This window comes from Corvus brachyrhynchos, unplaced genomic scaffold (assembly GCF_000691975.1).
Source record: "Corvus brachyrhynchos isolate BGI_N302 unplaced genomic scaffold, ASM69197v1 scaffold783, whole genome shotgun sequence".
NCBI classification, from domain to species: domain Eukaryota; kingdom Metazoa; phylum Chordata; class Aves; order Passeriformes; family Corvidae; genus Corvus; species Corvus brachyrhynchos.
This window is the reverse complement of record NW_008236979.1, coordinates 1,167,355-1,190,592: the sequence shown is the minus strand read 5'-3', so window position 1 is coordinate 1,190,592 and position 23,238 is coordinate 1,167,355. Positions and strand designations below refer to the sequence as shown.

General features: G+C 39.9%; 1 protein-coding gene across 2 annotated transcripts in view; it reads right to left on the bottom strand.

The window, feature by feature from the left end:
* LOC103611809 (pancreatic lipase-related protein 2) overlaps positions 1–23,238 on the bottom strand; it is a 35,243-nt gene continuing 12,005 nt past the window's right edge. The window contains exons 1-14 of one of the 2 annotated variants that reach the window (XM_008629377.2): positions 16,173–16,491; positions 12,341–12,438; positions 9,816–9,864; positions 8,850–9,004; positions 7,733–7,858; positions 6,098–6,232; positions 4,300–4,408; positions 3,590–3,706; positions 3,387–3,509; positions 2,398–2,516; positions 1,563–1,692; positions 1,355–1,466; positions 651–818; positions 1–176 (exon numbers count right to left, since the gene is read on the bottom strand). In XM_008629377.2, coding sequence (XP_008627599.1) covers positions 113–176; positions 651–818; positions 1,355–1,466; positions 1,563–1,692; positions 2,398–2,516; positions 3,387–3,509; positions 3,590–3,706; positions 4,300–4,408; positions 6,098–6,232; positions 7,733–7,858; positions 8,850–9,004; positions 9,816–9,864; positions 12,341–12,343 — 1,410 coding nt within the window. In that variant the 5' untranslated portion in view covers positions 12,344–12,438; positions 16,173–16,491 and the 3' untranslated portion in view covers positions 1–112. Of the gene's footprint in view, positions 177–650; positions 819–1,354; positions 1,467–1,562; positions 1,693–2,397; positions 2,517–3,386; positions 3,510–3,589; positions 3,707–4,299; positions 4,409–6,097; positions 6,233–7,732; positions 7,859–8,849; positions 9,005–9,815; positions 9,865–12,340; positions 12,439–16,172; positions 23,082–23,238 lie in introns of those variants that run through there. The other variant, XM_017728614.1, reaches the window with a different exon arrangement.

The following is a 23,238-nucleotide window of genomic DNA, read 5'->3' as shown; positions in this document are numbered from 1 at the left end:
AATGGAGCAACAATTTTATTTTTTTTAAGTTTGCTTTAATTGCACTGTTGCCAAGATTTCCATGCACAAGACTGAGGGTTTACTCAGCTGGTTGTACAGACCTTGGTGACCTCTAGCAAGGTGTAAGTAACTGAGGAACTCCATATGCCACAGTTCCACGGCCACAAAAAGTTGACCTGGGAAGAAAAAAAAGCTTGAATCAAGATTTATTTCTTTTCACCCAATGAAAAATGAAAGGGTGTCAGCTGTTGCCTTGAGGGTTGTTAGTCCAACCCATAATCCCATTTAAGGCTTCCTAAAAGCCTGCTGCAAAGATTATTAGCATCTGTATATTAACAGTAACAAGGTGAATTTCCTTCTTTTGGGGACCAGCTGTAAAATTTGAGGTTTAATAGGCTTTATCTTAGTTTGTAATTGTTTTGCTGTGGAAAAGCTATACATTTCAAATTATTCACTGCCATATTCTTTTCCAGACAGTTATTCCCTGGTGTGTAGTCAAACATCTGATTTTCTGTCCAAAGTGCAATACTTGTCCTTTTTGAGATTCACATTGTTAATTACAAACCATGTGTTTAATTTAAGACCATTTTTCCATCTTTTCTCACAGGGTATTTCACTTGCCTTTTGACCTCTAAATGGGATATATTTACCTATGTCCATCTGCTCCATGTATTATATTGACTGATTCTGCTCCCAGTCTTGCCCAGAGCAGAGAGAATATGGCTTTATTCCAGAGAAATTCAATTTTTGTAGTATTTTTGGGGTTGATTTCAACATCAAGATATTTTGTGTAAACTTCGTCCTGAGAGAGATCTCCACTGTGAACAGAATGAAAACGGAAACATTAGGTTTAAAAGCTCAGAGATCACTGAAATAAATCACATTCTCCACAAATTTTCGGCTTTTCCCTTTTTTACAACAGAAATTTGCATTTTTGCTGTTCTTTGTAAGAGCACAGGTCACTGGAGCAGGGCTCTGAACAAGGAAAGGATGAAAGCCATCACTGAACACTTTAAATGTGCCCAAGGCAGGAGGCCATGGGGAGATGACAAGAGTGAGACCGGGGCTGTCCCCAGAGCCCATGTGAGCTGAGTTTGAAGGGATTGCTGCAGGGATCACTCACCTGGAGCTCCGAAACACAGAACTCATGGAAATGGAAGTGTCTTCCACTTCCTTTTTACAACCATCCATCTGCCCTCATGGCTCTTACTTATGTAGTAACTTCTTTCATATCTGATGCTAAGCGGAATATTTGCAATGCAGGATTAGTGTTCACACTGCTTAAATATGTGGCAAATGTGTAGATTAATGTTAGCAGCATTAAATGCTATAGGGAAATATTAATTTAACTTACTTGGCAATTTCATATTCTTTTGCGTGCCCCAGTGTGTCATAGAAAACCAGGTTTATGTCTCCCCTTGTTTTCTTTACACCAGACAGTTTGATAAATACTTTTTGTCTCCAAGCTGCATAAATAAAAGCAAAAATAAATCCAAATTACCATTGGTGAGCATGAATTTTGATAAGTAATGTAGCATTTTCATTAGCTATTCTCCACTTACCAGCAAAAGGTTCATCTGCTGCTGTATTTAAAAAATACTTTTGGTTTTCCCTCTTCAATTTTTCTGGGAATCTGTCAGCATAGTGCCCCATCATTGGACATCCCTCCAGTGGACATGGGAAACAGTCTCCCTAGGGAAAGTAAGAGCATCAGTTAATGAGGAATATTTTTTTTTCATGCTAGCCATGATGAAATTAAGGCTCAAGATTCTGTTCTGATCTTGCAAAGCTGCGGCAGTGCTGTATGTTTTCATAACTTAACACCAAAACCTGAAAAACTTGTTTTAGATAACGGCTCCTGCACCCAAGAGGGTGCAGAATGAGTAGGTTTGATACCTGTGCATGATAATAGTCTGAAACTTGCTAGTTCAAGTATTTTTCAGTTAGATTCTAGTGCAAAATATAGGCCAGTTTTACCCTCCTAGTGGAAGGGAACTTGCCTGCATTCACAAATGGGGGAAACTGAAAGGAGCATCATTCCAAAGTGCATGTATTCACAGTGCCCAATGTGAATTAGAGAGCAGCCAAGGATTCTGGAGGCTCTAAATGTAGGAATTAGTAGGATAGATCTATCTAACTTATATTCCCTTTGCATAAAGGTTTGGGGTGAGAATTCCATGAGCTTTCATTTTTTTCCCCCACTATTTTGGTGACATCATTTATGTTTCAGGATTCCTTTTCCAGAGCGGAACAGTTGACTGGAACTGCTGTGTGCTGTGCTTCCTCCTGCCCAGCCACACCATGGGACCTCAGCCACCAGCATCCAAGTGCTATCTGCTGCAGAGACCTGGACTATTTTCTTTACACCTTAGCCCTTTCCTGGGCTGAAATACTTACTTCATTGAAGGATTTGTACAAGTCACAGGGATATGCGAGGAATCCAGTGGGATAGAGGATACTTGCAAAATAAAACTCGTGGCTGCGTGAGTGGTGGCACCCTGCAAACACTGTAGCGTCTGTTGGAAAAAAGTTTGTGAGCTTAGGTGAAATTACCTCCTGTTATCCTCTACAAGAGTTGCACTTGTCTCAACATGGAAACAGCTGAGACACAGAACAGAACAGCAGCATGGGCTTGGAATAATTTCTTTCTGGTCTGGATTTCTAGTTGCAGGAGAAGTTGCTGTTTTGTTTGTGTATTATGTGGAGAATGGTGTACCATTACCACAAGATTTCAAGTGAGATGCGTTGGTCTGCTATGATGCAATAGTCCCTTTTACAGAAGACAGTTATATATACATATATATATATGTGTGTGTGTGTGTGTGTGAGATGTCACAGCAAGATGACATTCATTACAGTTTTTAAGGGCTTAACAGCACATGGAGAACCCACCAAACTGTCCAAAATCTCTTAAGAGAGAAGTCTCAGGTACAGAGGTGAGGCATGCGCAGTCCCTGGAAACACCTGAGTGCTTTTAGCTAATTCATGCCTTAGAAGTGTTGGATGCTCTTCGCAGCATCTGCAAGAAACCAGAGGTGGTGCTGTCATGCTGCTGATTTGGCCTATCTCAGCCTGGAAAGTCTCCTGCTGGGGTTGTTGGACCTGCAGACGCCCTGTTTCCTGCCTTTTTGGGATTTGCATCCAATTTCAAATTACAGAAGGGAAGCTTAGGCATGTGTGACACCTGCTCTCCCCAGAGCATTCTCTGTGGGCCACTGTTCTGTTCCAGACTTTATTGTTTCTTACTTCCTTTTTAACTTAGGAGTAAACAGGCAAAAAGCAGTTTTGTTTTCCTGTTTTCTCCCAAACAGATGGCAGTTTTCACTGTTCATGTTTCAGAATTGAACAAAAATAAAGTACAATGCATGTTGGAATTGTATGTTTACCTGCAATGATGGCTTCAAAATCACTTTGTTTCATCTCTGGAATTAAATCAGTGCATCCAGGCATCACAGTTCCTCCGTTTGGGTAAAAGTCCAGGTGCCCAGTGGTGTTATATATTCCAAACCCTAAAACATCCATGGGGAGCTGTCAGTGCCTTGGTGCCATGCCCATCCCTGCAGGTACCTACTGGCACAGGAGCACTTACCTGCCACAGGAAAGTGAGCAGCATTGCTGTGAATAACATCCACAAAGTTTGCATCTGAAGGATCCAGTCTCACCTCAGGAGGAGTACCTTCAAAATAGGGCCCAGCAGGGTCTAAACCTAAAAAAACCCCCGCATTTATTGGTTGAGGGAGGAGAGAAATACTGCATTTGTTAATATGTGTTTTGCCAACTTACGACATCAGATGTTTAGTTTTGTGAAAGGCAAGCCCAATAATGATGTGAATTCCAAGCTAAACTGTAAAAAATATTCAATGGTATGGTTTTGTGAACCTTTCTGAAGACTTATTCCAACATAAGTAGAATATTTTTTCAATAGATTTTATAATGGCATATAATTACTTTGAAGGAGGCATTTCATGATCTCTGAGCTTATTACTGGCCTGCAAAGATTTACAAATAGGGAAAACTAAGGGTTCTTGTTGCCTTGTCTTTGTGTGGGGCTTGCTGTAACCCAGTGAATGATGGTGATGTTACAAACATGTTAGCTACGCTTGTCCTTTCACTAAAGAGCTCTTAAGTAGAGGAAGAAGACGTAGAAATTACCCTATGAGAAGCATAAATTTTGCCTGCTCTCATGACAGGTATCTCCACCACTGCCAATAATTTAATTCCAATCTACAGCCCAGCGTGTTGCAAGGTTTTTTCCTTTAAACACATGCTGTTAGCTCTGCATCTGGGTGAGCAGCCTACCTGTTATCCGTCTGATGCCTCGGATCCTTCTTCCCGCCTCTCCCGCAGTGTGTGCTCCCAGACTGTGGCCAATTAAATGGATTTCATAAGGGGAGTACCCGAACATTTTCTGACCATTAAAGTGGTGGTGGTAGGAGATAAGAACACAGGCTTTGAATAACAAGGAAAGAGAAGGTCTGACATTATGGGCCTCTGGGAACATCTTAGACTCACTTTCTGCATAGCAAACAGGGTGTGTGAGTTCCTTGAGTTAATTGCTGTTTAAATTACACTAAGAATTGACAGAAAAATGATCCCATCTGGAATTTTACATGCATAGTGATGAAGGATTCACTGTTGTAGGGTTGCAGCATATGCTTGCTGTATTCCATTATCCTGGGTGAACAAAATGTAAACCATCTTTCCCATTTGGATCAATGTCTAATGCCATCTTCCATAAAAATGATCTTATTTTTTCTTTATTTATTCTACTTTGCAGCCCTTTTTTTTGTCACATATCTGTTTTCCATGTCTATTTAGAATATGTGATCATATAATGAATAAGATTTTCACTGCCAAGCCCAGGTGGGGTGACATCCATTCTCCTCTTTGCCAGGTCTCACCTGTACAAGACCAGCACTGCTGAGATATTACACTTGCACTGAAGGTGGAAAGGGAGATAAAGGAGACACATTTCATTGGGTTTTGCAGGAACCACAACCAACAAGGCTGCTAATTGCTTGAGTTTTTACATTAGGTTTTGTAATGTGCATACCAAAATTAAAGCAGATCTGGAGAACGGGCCTGTCTGCCTTTACTGTTAGATGGCAGATTCCTCTGAAAATATTTTACTGCAGTGTTTCCATTTACAATGCAGCTTAACCTTTCCTACAGTCAAACTCCAGGAGTTTGCAAATTAGGGAAAAGAAAAGGAAGTCTAAGCATCATTTATGCATTTTTGTAAGGGAAGAAATGGTGCCCTAGACTGCAAATGATGCACTAACAGAGATAGTGAATGAGAAACTGAACCCATTTCCCAATGACCTGATATTTATACATACAGGAGAAAGATCCAGAAGCCAAATATGTGAGTCTAGGTATGATTTTTCTAGGAAGGAACAGTAGATTTTACCCCAGCAGAATCTGGGAAAGTGTTCTTTGATTCTCAGGCGCTGGCAAGGTTGGCACTTTGCCTCGTGGGCTCTGAAATACCTCTTGCTGCACTTTAAGATCAGCAACTCCAACCAAGATCAAGTCCAGTGCCAGGCAACATTCTGGTTTTCAGCTGCTCCAAGTACTCGAGAGTCTTTCTGAAATCGGTGGGAGATGCTGATGATGACTTTGCAAACGAGCAGAGCTGCACTCTGTGTGTAAATGTGAGCACCTGCCTTTGGGAACATGAGGCTCACAACCAGAAGGCAACTGGACAGTTTATTGTGCCTGTAGACAGCAAACCTGGGATTATCAATTAAGGCAGCTGCGCTAAGCTGAGATATTAATGCGCTTCTGGCACGTGTGTATAATGCTGGGAAACCCCTGTAAGCGCTGAACTCGCCTCTTTTCTATGGAATGCTGGCTTGCCTGTAACATCATATGGAAATGTTGCCACCTACTGGTCTCTAATTAATCTTCTTAGCCTCATTTGTGTCGTTTGCGGCTGTGAGAAGGCCGCACAGGGCTGATAATTAGTATAATTAGCTGGATCTCAACTGTACAGCCCTGCCTGACCCTACTGGGCAAGGTTCAAACCCAAAGCAGCAGCGTCACAACCCCACTGCGTCCACTGAGGGATTGCAGGTGGTAAAGCAGGGTTTTTTACCTGTAGAGTTGTTATGAAATAAGCAACCTCAGCCCCCAGCACACGGATGTTGTTCACTGCACTGACGTAGGTGCCTTTTGCTCCCTCTTTCCAATCCACAGCAATGCAGTTGATGTTTTCCACTTCCAGTAACAGCTGATGTGGGAACACACAAAGCAAAGTATTTAAAGAAACAAAATAACAACCAGAGACTCAAATCAGAATAAGGATTAAAAAGTAACATAATAATGAAGTTTCTCATTCTTTACTAAATGGGACTCTTCACTGTAGCCTGTACCACACTGAAACATGCATCTTCCTACAAGACAGAATATAAGAAGCCAATCCTCAAAAAAATATCGATTATGAAAACTGTAATAAAAATATTTGACTTTATACACCATTTCTTTACATATTTAAAATAACTTGGAAAGGACATACAACTGCACAGTAGAGATTATGTGCAGTGTGTGCTTTCTTTGAGGGATGTTGGTAGTTTAACTGAATTGTAAGAAGTACACTTATTTACCAACTAGGTTTAAAACTGTGAAAGTTATGTCAGACTTAAAAAATTTGGAGGAGAGCAGAAAGGTTCTATTTCAGCAAAGGAAGCATTGGTCACTTTGGTACTGGGCACAGTCTTGTAGAGATCAGTGATTTTTCTAGTGGAAGAATCATGTGTTAGTCTGCAGTTACAGCTTTCTGTGACTAAGGGTCACTTAAGGTTTCAGATAGAACAAGGAGTGGTAACAAAATTAGTCCACAAAAAACAGCTAAAGGTGAATGACAAGGAAAACAGAAGTGAAACAATAGTGCATTCTGGACTCTCTCCTCTCCTCTGGGGACCATAAATTTGTAGTGTAGAGAGCCAGAAAGAATTGCTGTTTCTTTTCAATTGAAAAAAAAAAAAAAATTACTATTTCAGATTTAAAGTTTTCATGAATTTGTGAACAAAAGCAGTGCTGCAGATTTGTGAGTTAGTATCCAGTGAAGTCTTTTCCCAGCTTGGCCTTTTCCCTGCCAACACAGAAGCAGCAGCAAGTAGAGCAGATCTTGCTTGTCTGCCAGAGCCAAGGTACACTCTGCTGGTTTTGTGGGATCTTCTGCATTTCATATCTGAATTTTTTTTTTTCACTGAACTTTGTATCAAACAAAACCCAAAAAAGTTTAGTGGTGTTCTTGTGTTGGTTTGTTTGGGTTTTGTGGTTGTTTAGTTGGTTGTTTTTTTATTTGTCTCTAAGAACAGAATAGTGGTGAACCAGAGTAGTATTTATAGACTGAAACTTGAGCTTTACAAGGCAGGAGGGCCTTTGGACTGAAGGAAGGTTCAGTTGCTGGTAATGGGAGCAGCAGTGAATTGGTGTCTAATCCCATATCCAGACATGAGTGTAGAGGCTGGGGACAGCTCTGTTCTGTCATTGCTTTTATTGATCTGCAGGGTTTGGGAATGGAAACTCTAGAGAAAAACGATGTCAGAGATGACCAAGGAGCCTTGACTATGCTGCATCTTCCTGAGGGGAAACATTTTGACTTTTGTAAAATTTAATTCTTGGTTTGCATGTTCTACTACCTAATGAACTGGAAAATGGATGGTGAATATTAACACCTAAAGGACACTGACAGAGCTGTTGGGAACCAGAGGATACTCTCTCATACCAAGCACATTTCTACCACCCAGCCTGTTTTTCCAGTGCTGCCAAATCCATGAATGATGAAGGAGGTTTCCCTATGTGAGGAAAAACGTGACTTTTGGATGGTCGAGGAGTTTATCGCCGAGATCACCTATATGTTAAAAAAAAGAAAAGGTTTTATCTATTCATACTTTCAAACATTTAAAAAAGTCAGCTAGGTCATACCCTTAGAACTAAAGGGACTCTACTCTGAAAGGACAAAGTCTGTGGTTTTTTGGGACTTGGGGACTCCTCTATCTCTTCTTTCTCAGTTCCACTGTTACTTCTGAAGTTGTGGCTGTGTGGTTTTGCTGCTCCCTTCTATTCTGCTTATTGCTTGAAGAACCCCCTTTTGCAGACTATGAAGCAACCTAAAAGTGCCACATTGTCACAGTGTGTCTCAGCCTGAGATGATGATTTTCTCCAGGGAGCAGCCCACCAGCACCACAATTCCCTCTCCAGCTTGTCCTTTTACAGACCTGACCTTTGGCTTCAATGTGCTGCTCTGCTTCTAAGCTGCAGCCTGTTTTTCTCATTAGCCACTCCAGAAAGGCTGGAAGGACTTCATGCAAGGACTGCATGCAGTAGGGGTGAAGCTGATCTTCACACATTGCTGCAAGCTACTCTTTATCTATTTTTCCTTGAGAATGTTATCTGTCTGTATTGTTCTCAAACAAATACAGGGGCGGTGATGTGAGCTCAGGGAGTTTGGGTGTGGAAGGGCTGTGTCCTAGATCATAGATATGCTTCAATTTAATGGAAAGTAGTTCAAGCTGTATTTTGATTTATTTCAACAACGGAAGTGCTGAGCAACCTGCTGCTGAGTGTATCCTATGTGATTCAACCTTCTTCAGAGACTTAAATACATGCAAAAGGTGCCATAACCTATATTGTCATTCAGGAAAATACCAGTAAAGTTTTTGTGCCCTACAGTTCATTCAGAAAAATTTTTTTGTGCTTTACTCCAAAGTACATTCATTACCGTACCTTCAAACTTCTGATTCTGACTTTTTGCCTATTTATGGTGACTGACACAGACTTTGTAACAAGCTCACAAACATTTTTGGATTCAGTCAGCTTTTGATGTTAAAAACAAATGTCACCTGTGAGTTGTTTCCTGTTTCCCTGGTGTAGAGAGAGAAGCTGATGTTCATCTCTTCTGGAGAATCAGGCAAACCTGTCAGAAGCCTCCCTGGTACCCCAGACCAGGGTGGGTCATCTGTAAAACAGCCAAGCCTGGGGTAGCAAACTTCTTTACCTAGAGCAGGAGAAACAGTTAGTTTATATGTATGATTCTCTTATGCTTGATGATGCATTTGAGACTACAACAGTCTGAAGAGCAAAAAAAAAAAAAGATTTAATTTTATGACTGAATTTGAAATTAATTGTTCTAAGGTCATTTTCGTATCCTTTATGCGTATTGCCTGAAGTGGGAAGGCAAGGGGAGCTAAATAATTTGAGGATAAACCAAGTAAGGACCACAACACTGTTTTGACACCACTTTCTAGGCTTGAAAAGGATTAGTACAATTTCTTGTTAAAAAAAAGCCTTGCAAGAAATGCTTGTTAGGATTGCTCCTGCATGCTTTCTGCTCCAAAGCATCATGGCTTTGTCACACGAATGAAGGTAACCTTGCACAACGAATGATACGAGCATTTTCTTCAATCTAGTAGTTATTCTAGAGCAGATGGGTCTCGTGCTCACTTACACTCAGCTTTTATGTTTCAGCACTGTTGTGCTGAGCACCCTGCTGCTGGTCAATTCTTTGTATAGAGCAGTAATGTAAAGACAGATCTTGCATTGCCTTGATAGAAGTAGAACACGTGACTCTGAATTTCTCGGTGGATTTTCAGCACAGGGTTATGTCTCTTGTGCTCTTAATAATAAATTTTAAACACAGTAGAGCCTTTTAGCATTAGTTCCATGCACAGTAATAGACATTGCCCTACAATGACCCACAAATCATTCTACAATGTCAATGTAAAGGAAAATAACAGTCATCATCTCCTATGTACCATTTCATCTGAATTCACTTTCTAGTGGTAGTTTTTAAAGATACAATTTCTCACCTGCTACTGTGCCAAGGAGATAAAATGCAACAATCCACATTCCAACCACCTAAAGCAAATTGAATACACAGGTTAAGCATTTTATTTTGAGTGATTTGTCCTTCTTAAAAGAGTGTAATACAAAGAGAAATCCAAAGACCTGCACCTGAAGAGGAGTAACCTCACACACTGGTCTGTGCACAGAGGGGACCCATCAGGCAGAAAGAGGCCTAAGGGTCCTGGCAGACACCAAATGACCATAAAACAGCAATGTGCCCCACAGCCAGCAGCATCCTGTCTGCTTGAGGAGGAGTGTTACCAGTAGGATGTGGGAAGTGATCCTTCCCCACCACACAGTTCTGCTGTTCATTGCATTTCTTGCACAGACAACACCTCGTGCAGATTGCTGATGAAGTCAGTCAGATCATGGGGTCTGATTTTTTTTCCCAGCTGCGATGGGATAGGTGAGAGGTATGGTACAACAAGCACAGTGGTTATGTGTAACTAGTTGAAGTCTGCACTCTTGGCAGCTTAGGGCCTCTCACTGCAAGGAAAACTTTGATCAGATTCCTTTCCTCTACGCTTAACTTACTTGTCTTTTCCATGGCAGGAATTCCATTAATTTCACCCCCTCCCCTCTCTTTTGCCACATTCGCTGTTCTCAATTTCCTCTTCTTTTAGGTGATTCCTATGGCACTCACCTCCCATTTCTAACATACTGCTTTTCTTTTAAACCAAAAATTTGAGTTGTTACCCCTGGCCACTGGGATAGCTCATTAGAAATATTAAGAAAAAAAGGTAAATTCAGTAGTTATAATCTCACTATGTGTATAACACTCTCTAAGGGATATTTTTACAGATGTGAGAAAGCCAGAAACACAACACTCCAAAGGCCCTTGACACTACAAAATGCTTTCAGAAACAAAGAAGAAACAATTGGGAATTTTACAGAATTTGTCCTTGAAGCTTGTGTGATACACATCAGACAGGAAGAATGATCCACCTCTGTGCCTGTTTTTGATGGAAGTGGGATTACTTGGCTGTAATGACATGGTTTCCTAACAAAGCCAAACTGGATAGGTCAGAGTACTCTCTAATAAACTCTGAAGTCCCTGTTTGGTAATAGCTTGTTTTGTTTGTGTGTTTGGGCAGAGGAGTGAGCATGAATATCTCAGCAGTGAGCAGGAGCTGCAAAGTGCAGAGCTGAGAGGAATCATGAAATTTCCTTAGAAATACAGTTCTGATCCTAAGCCTAATTTATCCACTGATGTTGTTAACAGAGAGGAAAACTATCTGCTCAAGGAGAGTGGAAAGCAGAGAGGAATTCTGGCAGTAAAATAGGAAAGAAAGGGATCAGGAGTTATTCTAAGCAGCTGGTGAAGGACAAGAACAAAGAAGTCCCAACTGTTAGCCAAAAGGAGCAGCTCCATTCAGCTGGAATGTCTGTCAAGGTGCCCATCATCATGATGAGAACCTGATGACAGTGAAGGAAAATCACAGCTGATACGGCTCATCAAATGAATTGGAGAGCTCCATGGGATTTCTTAATATTTAATGGACAGCTCTCATACTTGGGAGATGTACAGTCCATGTCAGGAACACTACAGCAGGGAGGATAGTAGAATTTCTTTTCAGACCTAAAACCTGAAAGGCAAGTAATGATTTAAGGCAATGTGGGAGGCTGTTGCCAAATAAATGCGGTCAGTAATTTTCTTTGAAGGATCTTCCTTTGATGGCAGAAAATAGAAATGAACATGTGGCCAGGGAAAAAAAAAAGAAGCAGCAGAAATTTTATTATTTGTGGAATGTTGATACATTCTGTAATTAAGAGAGTTGCAGTTTGGTTACAAGATAATTTTTTAGTGGGAAGCCTTTCTGTGTCGGTCTATGTTAATGACAAAAAGATTGCAAAGAGGTTAAAAAACTATGTAAAAAGAGTTCAGGCAGCATGCAATTTGAAAATTCTTCCACTGGGCATTTAGGAGGCGTAGAGCTGAACAAGAGGAACTGGAAGGACTTGTTTTTGAATGTGATCTCAGCCTAACCAGTGCTTCTGGAAAGAGGCTGTTGAATTCTGAGCTCAGGTAACCTCTCAATGGGCAGAAGACATGCAAAAACAGCTCTAAATATTCTTAAATTGATGTTCAGCTCAGAAAAAAAAATTGCAAATATTCATAGACTGCCACCCTAATGCATAAAAGCTCGACTGGAGCAGTGGTTGTCCCTCACAACAGGACATCAGGTCACCTTCAGGACACCATTGCTCAATCAGTGACTCATGGGCCATAGTGCATGGCTGGTGAGATATGAGAAAGTCTGCATAATGACTGTCTGCAGTGTATTTTCAAGTCCCACACATGTACCCACACACCTTCCCTAGGACATGCACACAAGCAGGCACACAGACTCTAATGAGAAGCAAGGCCAGATCTCAGGAGTTCTCATTATCAGCGTTTTAACCCAGTAATTTCACTGCCATAAATAGATATTTTTTAACATTTTAAACAACATTTGTTATGTATCGAATTGCTAAGAATTTTACTCACCATTCTCTTTTAACCCTTGTTATCTCTTTCTCTGGTGAGCAGTACCAGGGTACAAAAATGGCCACTGTTTCCTTCAATGAAAATTGGATAGCTTTATGCTGAAAACAAATAATAGAAAAGAAATTAAAAACAACTACTTGGTGAAGTGGAAGAAACTGGAAGAAAACAAGGGGGCAAAAAAGGGCAATATTTGTAACTAGGAATTAATGGCTAGAAGAGATTTCATAAGGAAGATGATAATGCCAACATTACAATTTATGGCCATTAGAATTAAGATGAGAATTAAGAAAAAATATTTCATGCATGGAAGAATTTAAAAATATGCAATGTTTTTTGTCTTTCTTTACCAAAACCAGGTGAAATTCACAGCAGAAAAAAAAGAAGCATGCATGGTGATACTTTGTTCAGACAAGGACTTTAGATCTACTTTACAGCAGTTGCTAGAACCACATATTCTATAATAATTGAATTTCAGTAATTCATAGCTGAGATGCTTCAAAAAACAATTTTGGCAAATTTTTTTTAAGTTACTGATTCTTAAGAAAATTCCAGGTACCTAATTAGAAGAAAATTAATATGAGATTAGGTAAAAAACTAGGATGAATGACCTGATGAATTTCAGACCTGTGGAATTTCAGTCTAATGTCAGCCTGAGGCAGAATAATGAAACTCTCCACAGGATAATCGGTCATGAAAGAAAAATTGTGAAAAATTGTTAAAAGATTAAGTTGTGTAATTGAATTCAGTTACATGACATGGCAAACTTGACAGTCTTATAAGGTCAACATTTTAAGCCACCTGATACTTGAATTTTAGGAAGATCTTCTCTGCCACTTGATATTTTGATTAAGAAAGTAAAATTATATACATGCAATACTACAACAGTTAAGTAGATTAAAATTAAATGCATGGATTAAGTAGATTAAAAATTGAGTCATTTTTTGAGTCATTACTGCATTTCAGCCTACAGAAGGCAGCTCCTGGATTTAAAAATACAGTTCTTGCTACTGTGCACCATTATATCATATCAATCATATCAATCATATCATATCATATCATATCAATCTCATGTATCTTATCATGTATCTTATATTATATCATACAGCATATCATGTATCATATCTTACCATGATCAAGGTGTGATTATGTCTTTTAGCTTTTTATCTTTAGGGGTTTTTTTACTCACTGCTCATGCTGGATCATCCCTGATGAAGATTTTAGAGGAAGCAGTTGCTGGCATTACACTGAATGCCAGCTTTCAACACTGGTATTGCTGGACGTGAGCTCAGACTGAAAAAGTATTTAATGTAGACGAAGGTATAGTAAAAAATGTGCAGGTTTTGAATGTAGGATTATTTTTTGGTGTTTGGGGAATTAAATGCTGTCACACTGCATATCATGTTTGCAGAACTGAAGTGGACATTTGAGGGAGCTGTAACTGAAAAGACCTTCAAAGTCTTGCTAGTGTATTAGTAGTGACTTTTGAAGTGCCAAGGAACTTGTTATTCTTTGATTCCACAGATGCAGTTGGGAGAATACTACTTTACAATTTTCAGGTCTGCTTTGTTCCCTTCAATACTGAAGTTTAAGTTCTCTACCTTCTTTCAGGTCTTTTTGATGTGTGAATTTTTTTTCAATTCTTTTCTTTCCTTACCACTCCAACCATACTTCCTATATTTCCTGCACTGGCACTGTCTTTAAGCAGAGAATATTTTTTCAGTTCTGTCTTTCCACTGTTTAATTTAAGTCTTTCTTATTTTTCAGTGGTTTGGCTCAGTGCTCAGTTAAAAGTGTAAATCAATACAAAGGAGGAGAACCCACCCAGAGTTCAGCATATAAGCTTTGGATACAGGAGTTGTAGGTTAAATTTCTTGTTCTCCCATCAAATTCTTGCATGGCTTTGAGCACGAAGGATTTAGAGAACTAATTGTACACCCAAGTATTGAACATTACTGAGAATGGTAAAAGACAGTAAGTGAAAAAAAATTACAATAGTACCTTTAGGCATCATAACAGGGATCATGTACGTATTTACCCAGATACAAATGCCTGAAAGTACAATATATATATTTTTTTGTTTATTTGAGTGTAATTTTGTTGTTCCACCTACTCTATACAAGCATACAAAGAATACCATTCTTCCTAGGCAAAGCCCACAATCAGTGGCTCAGGCACACTGTATGTTCAGACTATCAAATACTGAAAACTGATGTGCAGAGTACTGAGGAAAATGCTGGTGATATGGTGTGATAACTCAGGTAATTGGCATAATTGTTAAAGACTTAATTTCATCTCCATCTCCTCCCCATGAACAGCCCAATGCAGGGTCCTGATTCTGGATGAAGGTTCTTTGGCACTGCTTCGATGCAAACGAGCAATAACAAGTAAAAAGCCATCTTGGCATTGGTCAGCCTCCTTTCCTGCTTGCTCGCCAGCTTTTAGGTACAGTGAAGATCTGCAGGAGGAAACTGGCCTTAATTGAACAGCTCTGGAACCCACAAATTTAGTATTAGAGAAATCAATTTTGTAGCAGAGCAAAGACGTGCAGAACTGTTTGCCAATTTTCTTCCTCCAAACCACCCACTACAAAGTAATAACCACGGTAAGGCAGGGCTCACACACGTCTGGCCTGGGTAGTAGATTTTTCTGAGTGCCAACTGACCTCTTAAACTGAAACAGTGGACTAGGACATTGACCTGAATGACTCAGAGTAGTGATGCAAATTATTTTCTTGAGGCATTTAATGTGGGAAGAGCTCCAATAAAAGGTTAGTAGGTATGTTGGAGGGTGCTGTAAGATTTAGGCTTTTAAGGTGTTTAGGTCAGTTGCTTAGAACTGGTGAACAACCTAAAGAAATTGTAGGATAATAGCGAAGAAAACATATTTAATAACAAGTCGGCCTTCCTACTTTGCAGTATTTGCTCAGATTTCCTAAATAATAGGGTTCTCACCTTGACCTTACACTGGTATTCATACATTCAAGTTTACAGACACAATTACGATAATTTAATCTGACTACAAGCATCATAAAAAAACCAAAACAAACCGACAACAAACGTGATTCAGTTTTGGGAAGTGTCTGTGCCAATTCTGAGTAACCAGGGAGCCTTCAGCTGACTTGCAGCCACCACCTGGCCACTTGTCTGTCTTCCCAAGGTGATCTCCACTGTTTGTCTCCATGATTAGGCTGCTTTTAAACTTAGTCAACTCCAAGACCAACACTGTTGGCCTTTTGCCATTTCTGAAGTGCAGAATAGCCTTCATCAATGACTAGTTCATTCCATGTGCTCAGCAGTCTACCAAAAGAAGTCTCACTTTTCACATTCTTCCAAGAAACAGTTCTATAATTCCTCCCCTTTTCCATTCCCCCTATAAATTTTTGGTGCTCCTAATAATGCTTAAATATGTAGCCTGCTTTATCCTCCTTTTTAATTTCTGCTGGTTTTTGTGTTTTAATGCATTTTCCCTGAAAAATGAAAGAAGCCCAAATACCATCTGCAAATACTGTCATTTTGTTCTTCCTTTAAAAACAGGGATATATTCAGTCCCAAATTACCTTAGCCCCACCAAATCCACCCTGTTTTCCAAGCTGCATTGCATTGTCACAGCCCAGAATCTCCTACTAGGATTTCCTGGAATTGAAAAATTTTAAGACTCGCAGCTGCTGCCAGGGTCTCTCTCTGAGTGCTGCTGTTTGCTCTTTGCATGTTCACTCAGACCATACCATTCAGCCTGGATATTTTAAGTCAAGGAGTCCTTGGAGTCCCCCAACCCTGATCTGCAGTTTGTGCAGACACTTGCCCCCAAAACCCACCAATTTTTCAGCACTTACCACTCTGAATGCAGAAGGGGTTTCTGCTTGCAGGCTCTGTTCAGCCAGCTCCCTGTCAAATCCTGGTCGCTGCCGGCCTTTTTCACTTGGAATCAGTCCCACAACAGTAGGTGCAGACCTGCCCACACGGCGTCTAATTATAGGCTTGGTGTGGGTGAGCGAGAACCTTTGTAAGAATGATCCCCTCAATGCTGCATATAACAGATGTTGCCTTTTCTTGTCTCTCTTTGCACCTAATTCATTAACATTTTCCCTTCCTGAAGTTTTGTTAGTTTGCAGGAAAGCAAGACGAGGCCGTTTGAGCCCACTCAGAGGGGTTGTTTTATGTAACATTCATCCCAGTCAACATGAAATGCTTTCCTGAGTGAACTGGTTATTGTGAGCTCGTGTTACAGGTAATGACTGACCCTCCACTGCGGGGGAGCTCAGAGCAGGAGCTTTTCTTCCTTGCTCTGTGTCCCCCACCAGCTGTCTTTTTGTTAGCTGTCTGATGAACATGCCTTGTCAAAGCAAACCCTTGTACATTTTCATATGATCAAACCTCTTAATAATTTTATTTATTTTTTTTTAATCAAGGGCAGACTAGCTTCTTTTAAAAAGAGGGAATAACAAAAGTAGTCTTACAACTTAGGGACAAAATAAATATCTGAGCATTTAATAGCTTTTACTAGTGAAGTTGCACAAGCTCTCTCTACCCACTACCATTTTGACTAATCTATGTCCTCTTGGGCCATGGGGGATTTACACATTATGTGTCTCTGTCCCAAGCTCTCTTATCAGCTGGCATGCTCTGAATATAACTGGTGTAAACTGACATTATTGTGATCCACTCAGATCAGAGAAACCACAGGCACTTTCATTCAAAATCGCTTCAGGAGAAGGATAGGATGATGATAATCATGTCATTCATCTTTTCATGTCTTGTCCATCATGTAAATCCCAGATACTCTTTTGTGCTCTGGAGATTGTGAGTCACAGCCGTGTCAGAACCCAGTTCTTTCAGTTCCTGAGCAAGGCCTCAAGTTCCTACAGTGCTATCTGCAGGATGGTTGCTGCCATAATCACCTGCTCAGGCAACTCTGTAGGACTGTCACCCTTAATTAAGGAGTGGTTCAAGTGCCTGAGGGCAGGAAGTAACTTGGGCCGGATCTATGGTTCACATAAGGAGCCAATTTGTGGTCCTGAGATATGTGCATTGCCTGAAAGAAGATATTTCACCAGAAGAAATAACACCAAAAAAGTGTTTCTCCACATGCTGAATGGTATGCAAGGCAATCAGCCTGCAAGGCGTTGTAAAAACCGAGTCAGGAGTGTCTGTCACTCCTTGTGGCACGAGGCACCTACAGCAGTGGTTGAGTCTGGGTCTGGTTCTTGTTGGTAGAGTGGTACAAGGCAGTGCCATATATGAAAATAAAGAAAGAAGTCTCAAAGGAATGTGGAGGAAGCAGTGGCCAGTAAGGCACTGCATCTCATACTTAATTGCTGCTTATGTTGACAATGTGTGTGTAATTTCTGATAACACAGAAGAGATCCAGCTAATAAGAAATTCTCAACCCTCAAGTCTACCTTCATTGACTGGAAGATGGAGATTTGGCAGCAGTTATGGGACACGTATCTCCTCTGAACAATGCAGCTCATTAGATAAGTCTGGGGAGGAATGAGTTTGGGGAGCCAAGGAAAAGAGATAAGCAATGTTATCTGCCCTCATGTGCCTTGTGTCAAAATTCTGGCCCATAAGTCTGGCCCATTCAGTGGCAAAGCAGCCAGTGAAACTGCTGCCTCTATTTATGATGAGACATCTTCAGAATCTGATGGACACCTTTGTGTGGAGATCAGACCCCTCTGAAACATTTTTTAGGGGACCAGGATTGCTGGATATGCTCAAATATTTTGCTGTTCTTTCCATAGAGTTAGTCTTTGTGTGTGAGTGTTGAAACAGTGCCACTGAATTTCACTGTCAGTGTATTTCAGAGGGAATAGGCAGTGGTGTGATTGAATTAATGTAGGCCACTATGACAAGCCAGAATTAATAGTAAAAATAATTTCTAACCCATGTAGTAGGGTTTTGAGGCATAGCTCCTTTTAGGAATGGTCAATTTTTCTGGGCCTGTTTCTATGTCTTAAGAGGAACAACAGATTTTAGTGGGCAGGAAGAAAAGTCTGGCTTTTGCAGCTGCCTCTGAAAATGTGCAAGTGAACGTATCCAGTGGTTTTATAAATGTCAGCCTGAGAATTATCAAGGACATAAATGCATTTTGGTAGCAGTGGCCTTCACATAGGTGGGAAAAAGAGGATCAAAACACTCACTGAGGATCATGTTCTCCAAAGGAATCTCAGAAACTGTGTTTCAAGTACAGCAATGTACAAGTTACTGAGGCTTTCACAGAAGGATAAGTGTATAAAACTGTAAAAGCAACATTTTTCTCGCTGTCATTTCAATTTTAGATTGACGATGGTTAATGAATTTCTTAGGTTGGATGGAGGTCATGTGGAAGTAGCTTTGTGTATTCCATCCCCTAGGGAATTGCTGATATGTATAGACAAAGACCACTCAGCTCCCTGGAGAATCTTACCTCCAGTATCTGAGTGGCAGAGCCAAGAATAAAAGAGTTGCTCGATATTTCTATTGTTTAACTCCAGTGTTTTCTTTCTGGTCAAGTGAACAAATTTTAAATTGAATAGAGACAAGACCAATTTGCCTTAGTATATCCTTTCTAGTATCACACAACAGCAATTAAAGGAATGTTTTGGAAGTTATAAATATTTATGATTTTCCATAATACATGCTGGCTGCTAATTAAATCACTGAAAGCAAGCAAAGATAATATTAACTATTGGTTTTGTGAGCTGGAGATTTATGGAATATAGTATTTGAAGGAAAGGGGAACTTTAGAGCAGATGGTGAAAGTAATCTAAGGCAGAGGAGAGTCCTTAGGTACAGCCAGATTTTCTTTACAAGTAATGGGCAGAATTAAAGGGAAGAGGGTGAAGTTCATTATTCAGAATGCTTTATATCCTGTTAATGCTAGAGAGTTAAACTTGTTTGAAAGAATCAGGTGAGAGAAAAGGGAATAACTATAGATTTGCCTTGGAAATGGAAAGGCAGAAGCAAATCTTGAATATGTATTTTCATAAAAGCATGGCTCTGGCAAGCTCATCTACAGCCCAGTGGCTCAGAACAAAGCTAATCATCTAGAGCTCTGGACATCTGCATTTGGCCCCAAGCTTTCCTAGTGCCACAAAAAAAAGGAAAAACTCTGGGATGACACCACTGCCAGCCTGTATTTTCACATATTGCTTATGCTTCCGGTGTTGCAAGACCCTTGTGGCAGCTGGGAGGTTTGTGCTCCTCAGCACAGCAACATGGGCGTGCTCTGTTTGTGCAAGGGCTGGTGATGAGCCATGTTCTTTCTGGAAGGTTTTATATCCTTGATAGTTGAAGATAAGGAGCAGATTATTGGCTCTGTTTTGTCCTGGAAATATGCCACAAAAAGAGATTTGGACGTGCTATCAACTTCTGCTCCCTAATTACTGGAAACAGAGCAACTTAAAGCAGCTTGGAGACTACTTGAAATTACAAAGTTCCCTGATACTGTGTTATGACAAAAGGAGAATAACAGAGCCCCAACTTTTGTAGGGACTCCATCCAGACAGATTTACTGATAGGTCAGTTATAGGTCAGTTGTTTAGTGGCAACTCCAACTTCAGTCAGCTTTGGTTATGGAAGAATAACTCAAATGTTGGGAATGTGCAAAGATTTTTGGCTTTGCTTCTGTCCCAGCAGCCTGTCAAACAACTGTTAGACCCAAGGGCTACACAGAATACCCTGACTGCATTAAAGTCTCAGGAAAATTACCTTCCAAAGGCCTTTTAAAATTTCTATAAATAGACACATATTTGAGAATTGGAGCCTGCTTTAGGAAAGAAAAACAAGGATGAAAAACCAAAAGACCCTGGTAGGCTTAGTCATGCAAATTTCTGGTTATTTTATGAGGATTTAATCAATATATATATAATATATTGTAGTTTATTAGAGTAGCATAAAAAATTCTAAAAAGTCACAGATTAAGATAGGATCAAAAGCAGGAAAAGAGGCACAATATGAATGCTGAGATCTCTGCCTATTAGTCCTATTCAGTTAATTTTAATTATTCTTGTTATTTTAGTTCTGGGCTTACAAATATTTATGAGGTGCATTTTGATAGGCTGTGATTTTGGAAAGAAGAAAAACTGCTGTGCTATGCAGTAAAGTATTTTGGTTTTGTTAACAGGGAATTCTGACAAAAATGGCCCTTTTCTCATTAGCATACCTGCACATATGCCTTTATGACAAGCATAGGTTTTCTCCTAAAACTATTTTCCTTGTGTCACATTTAAAGTACATAAAGATGATGTAAGTGGACCAGAGAGTTCATATTTTAGATTGCTAATTATTGCTGTCCCTTTTTCTATAAAAGGCTGAAGAGGTTTGTTTGTGTAGTTGTTTTACCTTACTCCATTGTTGAAAGAGTGTCACAATAAAGAAGTGACTGAGGCTGAAATCTTCATAATGGCTTTCTTATCAATTGATGTTTGGCATAATTTTTGTAGTGAACACATGCTTAAGTAGCATAAAATTAAATTTTTATTGTCATTCTGAAGCACTTGTAGTTTGTCAAAATATTTAAATAATGTAAAAGACTGAATGCAAATCATAATATGTCCTTAAATTCCTGGAGAAATGAGGCACATTTGATTTTAAAAAGCTCTACCTTTCCACGTGACAGCCAAACATATTGAACGGTGTGTCTCACTTGACATTTTAAAGATTCAATTTAAATTGTTTTGAAAAGATGGCTTACCTTATTGTAAAGATATGAAAGAATTGCCTGTCCAGGGCTTTGTCAAAGGCAGATTGTCTCATGAAATATCAAACCCTTGCATTATTCGGACTAGCACCATTAATACAAAGTGTTAGTATCCAAAGATTTCATACAAGGAACAATTTAAAATTTTAAATAGAGAAAGAAATAAGGAGGAAGATTATTTGCTACCAGCAACACACAGCTGCTGTCAATGTGCTTTTTTTCACCTTTATCTTATAAAAATAAATCTCTTTTGTTCTGTCTAAAAATACATTAGCAAAGAAGGGCTGTGTTGATGTCTACTATACCAAAGAATAAAAATTAACTCAAGAAATACCATATGAAAAGAATGAAAACAGAACAACACAAGGGGAAGAAAATAATGCAATGTTTTAGTTTTAGCTGAACTGGCTGGGTGAGAAAAATGCATATTTTTAAGTGATCTAATCAGCTGTACCACACTTGTAGCACAAATCAGCAGCCTATATGAACGGTCACATTTTATCAGAATGCTGTTGAAATCTATAGCTTAAAATTAAACAAAATGAAACTTGTGTTTTTGAAAGAATATGATTTATCATTCACAAAAACATCAAATTAGTTTTTAGAATTGCAAAAGTGGCACAGTCAGGTATGGAGCCAGGAGAGGATGGGCTTTAGAGAAATCTTGAATCCAATAGGACTTTGTTTCCTTCCTGTGAGGAGTGATCCCTTACATGGCACTGATCACACTCCTGTTCATGCCATTAAACCCAGTTCCTGGCCCTGCTGCACACATTTTTTGATTCTGAGGAAAATATTTACACTTATTTGGCTTCATTTGCTGACTGTAAGAAAGGCAAAATAATAGAGTCTCCTTAATTTGTGCAACTCTGGGGCAGAGAGCCACGTGCAGTTTATGGTAATTACCAGTTACAGATTTTTCCCATCTGTGTAGAAGTATCTGGGGTTCTTTTACATCTCCATGGGAGCACAGAAGAGGGAACCCCTTCTTGCTCAAGAAGGGCATCTTGCCAAGAAGTTTCCTTAAGGGGTAAAGAAGGATGAATTTCCTGCTCAAGATGATTTCTGGTCCCACCCTGCTTGTGGGGAGATGATAAATGAAGGATACTAAGGAGTGGCTCTGAGAAGGCAGACACCTGATTTATCAAATATCCTGAGCAAGATCCTTCGGGAAGCTTCACAGGAGGTGACGGGGTACTGACATCTCAAAGGTCTTGCTGCATAATTTGAAACACACCTGTTCATCAGCCACATTCAGCCTTGTGTAACACACCAACACCTTTTGGTGAACCTCACTGGAAGTGTTCTGAAATAGCTAGGTGTTGGGATGGGACAGAACAGAGTTGCCCAATGTGATTGATACACATAATTTCTGCACCCAAATGATAAACCTCACATCAGAGGCATGAATTAGTTGCATGCCTTAGACAACAGCTGGTAATTAAAAAATGAAAGAATTTTTGTGGATAGCTTGTGTTGAAACAAAGCTTATTTTGGCTGATGCTGATAACACTTGGCGGTTTTGCTAACTGGTACAATCAAAACTCTGACAAATTTGGAGTGGCAATGCTAATGCAAATAATGTAGCTCAAGCCTGACCTCAGTATCATCACAATGGCAAAGTAGAGTTGGAAAATCCAGCTTCACTGGTAAAGAGAAAATAGTTCCTTATTGAAGGCTGCCAGAAAATTCAAGTTTCTCAGTCGCACAGTACAGTTTTGATAAAGAAGATGCCTGTTTCAGGCACAGAAAAGAATCCCAGCTAGTTCCTATTAACATACATGTTATCTGTCATCATGACCAGAGTTCACAGGAGTGTAACTGCCCTGTGTGGAGAAAAGCTGACAGCACTAACTGGGAAATAGAGCTTTTGTAGTGGGCTGGGCAAATTTCTCAAAGTCTGTTGAGGGAGCCTCATTAACCCTTTGCTGCTGACCGCAGTGTCCTCTTCCAGCTGGTGAGGGCTGCCACAGCATTCCAGGCATCCCTGGCCCAGCCTCAGCAAAGAGCCAGGGCTTGCCACATGCTGGGCTGCACAGCTCCACACCCACAGAACATGGACCTGACAAGGGGGGAAAAGATTTGTCAGTAAAATGGGACATTATCGTAGCAGCAGCCCAACATAGCCAATATAAATTTTGTTTTTATTTCATGTTAGGTGAAAGCATGAGTTCCAGTAGACTGAGAATATCAAGTGTATGGTATCAAATTTTTTTTTT